This window comes from Suillus clintonianus (assembly GCF_016758775.1).
Source record: "Suillus clintonianus strain FC179 chromosome Unknown DEU56scaffold_269, whole genome shotgun sequence".
Classification (NCBI taxonomy): Eukaryota; Fungi; Basidiomycota; class Agaricomycetes; order Boletales; family Suillaceae; genus Suillus; species Suillus clintonianus.
This window is the reverse complement of record NW_024539493.1, coordinates 1-9,006: the sequence shown is the minus strand read 5'-3', so window position 1 is coordinate 9,006 and position 9,006 is coordinate 1. Positions and strand designations below refer to the sequence as shown.

The 9,006-nt window shown below is 48.5% G+C and overlaps 5 protein-coding genes across 5 annotated transcripts; 2 read left to right on the top strand and 3 right to left on the bottom strand.

Annotated features, from left to right (window-relative positions):
- Nucleotides 1-8: 8 nt before the first annotated feature.
- On the bottom strand, nt 9-1,722 carry DEU56DRAFT_762590 (uncharacterized protein; the record flags this gene model as incomplete). The annotated part of the gene is made up of 1 exon (XM_041350731.1): nt 9-1,722. A coding segment is annotated over one exon (1,714 nt), but the record flags the coding sequence as incomplete, so codon positions are not given.
- A 296-nt stretch (nt 1,723-2,018) lies between these two features.
- Nucleotides 2,019-2,981, top strand: DEU56DRAFT_905646 (uncharacterized protein; the record flags this gene model as incomplete). The annotated part of the gene is made up of 5 exons (XM_041356740.1): nt 2,019-2,166; nt 2,319-2,336; nt 2,401-2,507; nt 2,570-2,677; nt 2,740-2,981. The coding sequence occupies 5 exons, from the start codon at nt 2,019-2,021 to the stop codon at nt 2,767-2,769; spliced, it is 411 nt and encodes a 136-aa protein (XP_041200525.1). The 3' UTR covers nt 2,770-2,981.
- Nucleotides 2,982-3,323: 342 nt separating this feature from the next.
- DEU56DRAFT_985477 (uncharacterized protein) lies at nt 3,324-4,201 on the bottom strand (the record flags this gene model as incomplete). The annotated part of the gene is made up of 5 exons (XM_041360077.1): nt 3,324-3,359; nt 3,409-3,538; nt 3,599-3,774; nt 4,013-4,107; nt 4,176-4,201. 4 exons carry the CDS (start codon nt 4,199-4,201, stop codon nt 3,449-3,451), a joined length of 387 nt encoding a protein of 128 aa, XP_041200524.1. The 3' UTR covers nt 3,324-3,359; nt 3,409-3,448.
- A 742-nt stretch (nt 4,202-4,943) lies between these two features.
- DEU56DRAFT_905644 (uncharacterized protein) lies at nt 4,944-6,336 on the top strand (the record flags this gene model as incomplete). Its single annotated transcript, XM_041356739.1, has 8 exons — nt 4,944-4,993; nt 5,167-5,243; nt 5,306-5,438; nt 5,548-5,677; nt 5,734-5,864; nt 5,912-5,987; nt 6,034-6,101; nt 6,177-6,336. 8 exons carry the CDS (start codon nt 4,944-4,946, stop codon nt 6,334-6,336), a joined length of 825 nt encoding a protein of 274 aa, XP_041200523.1.
- A 546-nt stretch (nt 6,337-6,882) lies between these two features.
- Nucleotides 6,883-8,727, bottom strand: DEU56DRAFT_762586 (uncharacterized protein; the record flags this gene model as incomplete). The annotated part of the gene is made up of 13 exons (XM_041350730.1): nt 6,883-6,906; nt 6,972-7,134; nt 7,181-7,288; nt 7,319-7,368; nt 7,699-7,843; nt 7,952-8,007; nt 8,142-8,153; nt 8,183-8,314; nt 8,392-8,418; nt 8,467-8,485; nt 8,558-8,570; nt 8,627-8,670; nt 8,702-8,727. The coding sequence occupies 13 exons, from the start codon at nt 8,725-8,727 to the stop codon at nt 6,883-6,885; spliced, it is 819 nt and encodes a 272-aa protein (XP_041200522.1).
- Nucleotides 8,728-9,006: the final 279 nt, after the last annotated feature.

Genomic DNA, 9,006 nt, shown 5'->3' with positions numbered 1-9,006 from the left:
ACCCATACATGTGAGCTCAGGTCCTCCATCACGTATGCGAGCTTCCATGCGTTTCTGCACGTCACAAAAGTCATCGTCTGAGAGGGGGATGGTTTTAGGAGGTCCCCATCCGCCCCTTCTCCCGTCCGCACCTCTGGCCTTGTAACGTGCTTCCTCCAATGTGTGTTTCAGGTAGGGCTCCCAGCTGACGTCGGTGCACTGTCCAATCGATGGAAGCAGTACCCTATCCCAGAATATGTCCAAGACCTCCTTTGGCATCAGAGTGATTCTCCGACCGTTCGTTGGGTGCTGATGAATCATCCTTGGGAACGCGATGTATAGATTGAGTGTCGATGATGCTGATGATATGCGGCCCATACAGACATGAGGGATGGCAGACATAGGAAATCGTTTGGAGAGCCATTCAGTCCTCCCACCGGGTGAATTTGCATCCTGTTCCGACTGCGGTATGGTGATCTCTACATAGGTGTGATTGTGCTTGTATATGCCTGGTTTCGTTTGGAAAGGCGGAACGATGTAGACACCAACAGACCCTTTGCATCGGAACACCTTTGTTGTCCATATGATGCTGTCTATGTCCACTGAGATCTCTATCTCGTCTTCTGAGAGTGAAACAGCATCTCGTTCGAGATCAACATATAAGGCAGGACCATCGCCATACCGATGACTGGTGCAGCCCCGCACAAAGGCATTGTGTCCGAACCTGCATTCATCCTGCAGTGGGGGATCATATTGGGCGGATTCGACGAGCTCAGATGCGGAGAGTATTTCTACATCAGTGATGTATGTGCACTGTTCGTCGTGATCAGTTCCCCATCGCTTCAGGCTATATGCACCTGTCACACGATCAGGAACTTGGTCCGAAGGATCATGGGAGTCTGTTGTGCCGATAGGCATGATGTGGTCCATGGTTGCTGTGGGGTCGCATTGATAGAAAATGTGGAATGAACTTGGTGTGATGCGATAGCCGCAATCGACCCAGTCTAACCAAGCGGTGGAGATCTGCATCCCCCCAGCAGGGAATGTCATCGTCGTATGGATATCCCTAGGAGTCAGCATCATCTCAATGGTAGGTCCGCCCTCATATTCATCGAATCCATGGTCGTCTGGCAGCCATCTCCTACCTCCGTATGCAGCCAATGGAATTGGTGCGGTTGGACGTGGAAATCGTCTGTTGCTTCCAAGATACCAGTTTTTCACTCGCCTCCGAGATGTTGTGGCAGCTACAGTGCGTTGAGAGTCCTCGGTATCATGGACGACCGATGATAATTCTGGCTCGAGTTGAAGGTGTGTTCCAATGGCACGAGGGACTATTGAATTGCGATTCCGAGATCCAGCGAGGTGTTTGTTTGCTTTGAACAGCTTGTCAAGGTGCGCCTTGCCAATTGCATGTACCATATTCGTGGCGTCATCATCCTCACTTGATCCTGCATCTGGACCATCTTGCTCAGCATTGGTGCTATCTCCATTCTCACCACTGTACGAGGCATGCTCTCCATCTTGATGGACGATGGGGCGTTGACACATGGAGCAGGTGGCGCTCACAACAGTCAGCCTCCGCAGGACCTTCAGGCAATCAGCCTGGTATCGCCCATTCTGGATCGAATTGATGATGTCCTCGTCGGGTAGCTCGTCGTCTTTCCAATCATCTCGTGGGCTGTCTAGGAGCATCAGGTAGTTGCTGCAACAGAGCTTGACATGCGCAGCAATAGCGCGCAGCATGTGAACCCGCAGTTTGTGACCGCATTGGATCTCAAAGTCGGGTAAGTTGCCCTGCTCATCCAAACCTATCTATATGCGGACGGCACTTTTGCGCAAAGAGCATTTGATTTATTTCATCCCCTTCCTTCCACATTTTATTTAGACACATCTATCTCATCTTGTAGCCCTCGAAATTCTCTTCTCCCCTCACGAAAGTCCGGGTTCAATATATTGAGTTAGTGTTGTGTAAATCCATCTGCAAAAAGTTCACTTTCCCACCCCTTCTGGATGCCCTTCTTGCCTCGCCTATATTCACCATGACCTCCAGGCAACTTGATATCTTCTGGACCTATCGAGATGCATATAACGACGACCCCGCCGAAAAATCTAGCTGCCCGCGTCTTTCCTTCTCCCGTTATGCCCAAATCTTCCTCCTCGGCGCTCTAAAGGGAGGAGGAGGGAAAGGTGAGTCTGTATCTTTCCTCCACGTCGTTTTCTCATCTACCGCTGCTGGAATCCCACTCTAGGGACTCATATCTACTCCCCGCGCCAGTCATTTCGTTTCCCGGAGCTCTGAATCCCATGTTATGGCCCAATCTTCCTCCTCGGCGCTCTAGAGGGAGGAGGAGGGAAAGGTTCGCCCGTATCTTTTCTTCATGTTGTTTTCTTACTTAGCACTGTTGGGATCCCACTCTATAGACTCCTATCCACTCCCCGCACCATTTAGGTCGGTGCCCGCACCTCTCAGTCCGAAGTTATGCCGGAATTTACCTCCCCGCACGCTGTATAGGGAGGAGGGGGGGCAGGTGCGTCCATAACTTTTTCCCATTTGGCTTTTTCACTTAACGGTGTTAGGATCCCACTCTAGGGATACATACCCACTCCCCGCACCACTCAATTTGCTACCCGGAGCTCTCTGTCCAAAGATATGTTCGAAATTCCCCCCTGGGCGCTGTATAGGGAGGAGGGGGGGCAGGTGCGTCCATATCTTTTCTTCACGTGGTTATCTCATCTAACGGTGTTGGGATCCCACTCTAGGGATCCATACCTACTCCCCGCACCAGTTAGGTAGCTGCCCGGAGCTCTGGGTCCTACATAATGCCTCAATCTTCATGCTCGGGGGGTTAGCGTTAGGTTAGTTAGGCTTAGGATCAGCAATACCATCCAATACCACTTTATTATATCAACATATTGTACTAGCAACTCTTACATTCTCCCCGCACCCGTTAGTTAGTTGGTTGGACCTATGTGTCCAGGGTTATTCACCAATCTTCCTCCTCCACATTCTGTTAGGGAGGGTTAGGCTTCGCCACATCAGGGTTACTTCTTTTACTCACCTTAGAGCCTTATTCCCTACATCGTGCGTCCCTTCAATCGCATGGCTAGTCCTTATGTTTCAGCCTGAGCTTATATGTTTCCTTACGAGCAACCTTAGGTCCGGTACACTTGCTCCTCAATGACCCGTAAACGGTCTCAAGTCTAACGGTATCAAAAACCAGACTTTCATTTTGCATTGCTAGTTACAAACGCGCCAATAATAACATGTTACGCTATTAAAGTCCGGGATCCCACTAAACAAATGTGCGAATGTGAACTGTATCAAGATCAAAACTCGAACTTACCCGAAAATCAACTCCTTCAAAGTTCCTCTCATACGTCTACCACATGTTTAGGTGCTACTCGATTCAACAACTCATGCATATGCACCTCCACAAGGTCTTTGCTCTCACGAGAATTGGGGCGTGAGCTATGACGGCGAGCTGAGAACGTCGAGGTGCGCGAGCGCCCAAGGGTGAACAGTGATGTAGGTCATGTACGGGGGCGCGAGGAGCAGTACCTGGTGAAACATTGAGGATCAGTGTGAAATCACGCCCAACGTCTAGAAGGGCGGACTCACCATCTCTAGGAAAACCTCGCCCATACCCTTGCCTCCTTCTTCGATCACTTGAGATGAGCATGTCAGATAGAACAACAATATGTTGAGGAAGATAATGCGTGTGTCGGCGACAGACGGCGTGGGCTCGCACGTCGGGGATGAATGTTGTGTACGAGCCTTGGAATTGAGCGGAGGAACTACGAAAACCGCCTAAGTAAGTGGAATAAACGTACAAAGCGTGATTGAAATACCTGTGAATGCGCAAGGACAAGGATGTGCGTATGCCAGAGCTCGTAGAGCTCAATGTGCTGGACTCACGGTTCAGAATTTCCAAACGCGAGCCTGGGCACTTAGCGCATAAAAAAGCGGATGGGAGACTACTTGGGACGAACGATGAAATTGAACAAATTGTCAGCATTCAAAAGGAGGACTGACCAGACTCCAACTTGCGGTTGGACACTGCAGCTGCAAGACGCATAGGCTTATCGAAGCCAAGCGTGTGCAAAAGAATGTGCCGCGTTGAACGTACGCTAAGCATCAGACGCGCTGAATGCAAGAAGATCAGACTCGATGGAAATGATAAACAAAAGAGACATACCTGGAGCATAGAAACGAGGTAGACATTAGCTTCAAGTCTCATGCACTAGCGCAGTAAGCACATTACAAAGTCTCAAGTACAATGTAACGGCGACGCTGCACGAGCAGCGTATAAGAGACGCCGCACGAGCAGAGTATAAGAGACGCCGCACGAGCAGAGTATAAGAGACGCCGCACGAGCACAGTTTAAGTGACGCTGGTCAAAAATTGACTCACGCGTTAACGTCCTGTAACACTGTACTATTTCAGTAATGCACAGAATGTTCATTAGGTCGCACTCACCCTAAACGCACATGCACTAGCGCAGTAAGCGCGTTACAAAGTCTCAAGGACATGTAAAGTAACGGTTTGTCTGGTTAGAAGATTGGTTAATAATTCGTCTCTGCAAGAAGTCACAACTCACCTGGTGGCCCATGCCTTTGCGCTCATAAGCTTCACTATTGCTCACTTACTGAGCCCAAACGAAGACTTGATGCATCACTATAACCCTGCAAACTAAGACATTAGCTTAAAGTTAATAGACTTTGCTTACCTTGTGTTGTAACCTCAGTGCGTGATACATGTTAAGAGCAAAGAGCATTGGATTACATAATCAACACAACGCTGTGTGTTTGTAGGGACGCACGGTTGTTTGTGCAGCTTATGTAATATACGTCGCAGATCCCTATAGGAATTACTGCCTTCCATCTTACATAATCTTTTCCTCTTCACTCAGTACCACCACCATACCATGTAATTATGTGGGGCCCCGCTTTTTGGGCCCGTGCCCATGACTCGCCTTTACCTCAAGATCGAGCTCGACGATGGAGTCGAATCCACGTAGAGTAGCCGTCGACCTCTCATGGCGTGTTCTCTTCACTCTTCTATCTCAAATCGCGCCCCATCTCTGGTCCTCCCGCTACCCAAAGCTGTAATTCATCGCAGTACGTATTTCCATTTACAACTTGTTACACCAACTAACCATTTCCCGCCCTTGTCGTGTTTGTCGTCAGGTTTGAACTTGCGATGGGTGCCGCGTTTGGACTCATTATCGCGAGTTATATTTGGGCGGATGAATTAGCAGTATGTGGTGAGTGCTAACTGCTGCTTTATTTTTTACACGATGTGGGTTTTAATTGCACAAATGAGCAGGTCACTCACATGATCCATACCGACTGTCTCCTTCATTTATGAGACTATCAAGCATTCCGGCATCAGGAGTATTAGGCGTGAAGGGACGCAGAGACTATTGGCGAGTATCAGACTTTGAACAGGACAGTTCTTTGTGAGTGTTTTCGTCTCATCTCTTTTCAAACGCGCTTCTCCTTTCCAATCCACTTCTTATTTTTGTTTTTCGTTTCTATCACGAATATAAACGCTGATCTTACCTTTAGTATCTCTCAACCTCCTGAACCTCGTACAAATTCTCATCATTATCACGCTCCCGACATCGTTCAAGTCGTCATCTCCCCGTTGGGCATAGGTCCGTTCTTCCTCGCTCATATCATTCAATTCATTAACCTTGTCAATTTATAAAATTCAGACGCGCAGCACATTTCACATCACCTATCTGGTGACAGATACGCAATATTTTGCATGTTGCAATACCCCTCGCACGTGTACTTGCTTTCCTTCCTCCTCTCGCCGCGCTCTTCTTCCCTTGCGTCATTCACCTTTCTGCGCAATCGTCAATCGAGTTGGACGACGGCGAGTAAGCGCATGCAGATGACCTTACTGATTTACGCTGATGCGTCGCAGGGTCAAAGTACAGCGCAGACGACTGGTATTGGTGGACACATGTCTGGCCGATTCATTCCCACTGCAGAACTCTAACGTAAGTAGTTAGTTTTCGCACTTGAAGTTATCTCACAATTGCTTAGAAACGGTCACATCGCAAGTTCTTGTCAACCTCTCCATCGTCTTCCTTTGAGGCATACGCCGGATCATAGTACGTCCCTACTTTGTTATTCCTACTCCCTCTAACACTCCATCAGTCCGCAACTGTTATGCCTACGGTCATCAGTGCAGCCACCAACAACAGCGGCGTTCTCCTCATCCTTGGTCTCTCCGTCTTTTTCTACCGCCCGCGAAGACGTTTCAAACACGTCCACTTCCTCGACGCCATCAACTTGCCCCGACGACAAGCCCTTGCCAGAGCAACACTGCTTACACTTATCTGCTAGGGGCGTTGGTATAATCAAATCATAGACACGCCGTGGACTTCATGTTTAGATTCTTGCGCTTCCTCGTTACACACTCTTAACAATATTAATATTGTTGGCTGTGGATGTTGTTAATAGCACATTTTGATTCTCGACTCGCATATCCGTCTCGTCACGCTAAACTGGTCGACAGACGCTGATCTTGTCGTACATAACCATACCCGGTATCTCCCAGAGTCCTCTCTTCACCTGCGTGCTTTGCGCATTATTGGGTGCACGAAGTCGTATTGAGGAGGTTCATTCTGGCACGGATGCGAGACTAGTTGCTCGACGGCGGGGGAGGTGCAGTCGTAGCGATCGTGAATGTGATTGTGTTTTGTGCTCGGGGTATGTCCTCTTATCATCCTATCATAATTCAGCGAACAATTCTGATACTTCCAATAGACTCAGGGCAGGGCCCCAGGACGTGCTCATACTGATAGCAGGCGTGCTTATGCGTGCTCGAGTGGATCTAGGGAGGGCTAAAACATTTGATGAGGCGTAAGTCGCGTTTATTCCCTATTTCTACTACTCTCCTCTGTTTCTCTGTGACTGAGATCTGGTTACACAGAACCAGCCGTGCGATCCTCATATCATGACCTCACCTCTCAACTCACCTCTCGCAAAGATGGGCTCAGCTGGCTCATACGATTCATCAACGACAATTCAGTGCTTGGGAAGATGGCGCGGTGCAGCCGCCTCGCGACCATGTTTTTTGTGCATGCGTGCAAGAGAGGTTGGATTGGCTCGGCAGGCAAGTCATTTACCTCAATATTTAACCTGAGAGAAAGCTAATGGACGGATAGCCCTATAGCAGCAGACGAACCTGGTTCCGAGAGCGACCACATAGATCTTAAAGAACGCTTCAACCAAATCCGCCATGAGATCCTCGAAACTCTCTGTAGGTTTTTCCCTCCTTCTCACTCTACTTGCCCTAACTACCCCATGAATTCACAGGCCTCACCTCACATCTCCAAACGCTCTTGCGCTCGCTACATCCGCTTTCTCGCTACCCTATTATATTGATGGGACGAGGTTATTGATACCCTTTGCTGTCCGCCTCAAAGATTACATAAGCCTATTAGTTCATCCCCATAAATGAATGTCACCAACCATATTACATAATCTTCTTCTCTTCAACCATTACCACTACGACGCTGTTAGGTTATACTGGGCATTCGCATTGTCAAGTAGGTCATAGGTCAGGCCCATTTGAGGCGGAAGCTACGTGAGCTCCAGTACACCTGCAAGAATGATCTACGTGAGGTCTGGTGTGCTCCGGACCAACAATGTGACTCAACCGCAATGCAATTCCCTCGACTTTTCGGTGTACGAGTGCCATACCTTCCTTGTTATAATCCTCTTCTCTTCAACCGTTACCACTACGACGCTGTTAGGTTCATGCTGGGCATTCGCATTGTCAAGTAGGTCATAGGTCAGGCCCATTTGAGGCGGAGCTACGTGAGCTCCAGTACACCGCAAGAATGATCTACGTGAGGTCTGGTGTGCTCCGGACCAACAAATGTGACTCAACCGCAATGCAATATCCCTCGACATTTTCGGTGTACGAGTGCCATACCTTCCTTGTCACTCTCACTGTGAGTCTGGCGGTTTCGCTCCACGTTTGACAGCCATGCTCATCCCTACAAGTTCCTAGACTGCAGTAAACATGTGCAGCCAATATGGCTGTTGGCTGTTGCATTGGGCTGACGGAGGGGCCTCTGACCATGATGATACTTCGGCGCACCCACTAGAAATCTGCGTGAGATTTCGGTGCTAAGGCGTACCTTCAAGTAGATCTGCGTGAGGTCTGGTATATCGCCCCGACCAGTCCCTCATCATCCAGAGGGTTTCCCTCTGAAACCCCAATCACAGCCAGGTCTACTGTTACAACCGGGCGTTTCGTCTCTGCCGCGCATCCCGCTGAATGATAGGGCCCAAACACTTCTGTGACCCTTTCCTACAAACAGCCCATCCACATTCATTACATATATGACGTGTATTGCTACTTTGGCATTTAAAAATAGCGTTACTTACATTGATGACGCTTAAAGCTACTTTGGTCTTTAAAATTAAAAATAGCTTTTCAACGCAAATTTAATAATAGCATACATCATTGCAATTATATATACTGTCACATACATAATTACAGCGTCATAGCCTTAATCTAAAACCACCATTGCAGTCCTCCAGGCTGCCTTACGCTCCACTGGTTTCTATCAATGCCCAAACAGTATGTGTCCCCTAAGTTAGGGCGAGTCCTAAATCTCACCAAAAACCTTACAGGTGTCCAAAACCAAATTGCCCGCGTCCCAACTATCAAGCTGGAGAGAAAGAGAAAACGCACAAGAACAAGTACCACACCGCTTTCATCAATTGTTCATGGGGAGAGGAGGCAGGTTAGTGCCATATATGCGCAATTGACCCGCATATACTCACCTTAATATTATCGCACAGTGAAAATATTCAGACAACCGGACGGGCAATTCCATTGTCCATGCGGACATCGTGAATCATTCTCGATACGACTACCATCGATTCAAGAAGCTGTTATCTAAATCCCCCCACCCCGAAGATGCAGCCCCTGACTGTATGGACCCCGCTGAAGGTATGTGCTATTCTCAATCCACGCATGTTGACTCTAAACTCATA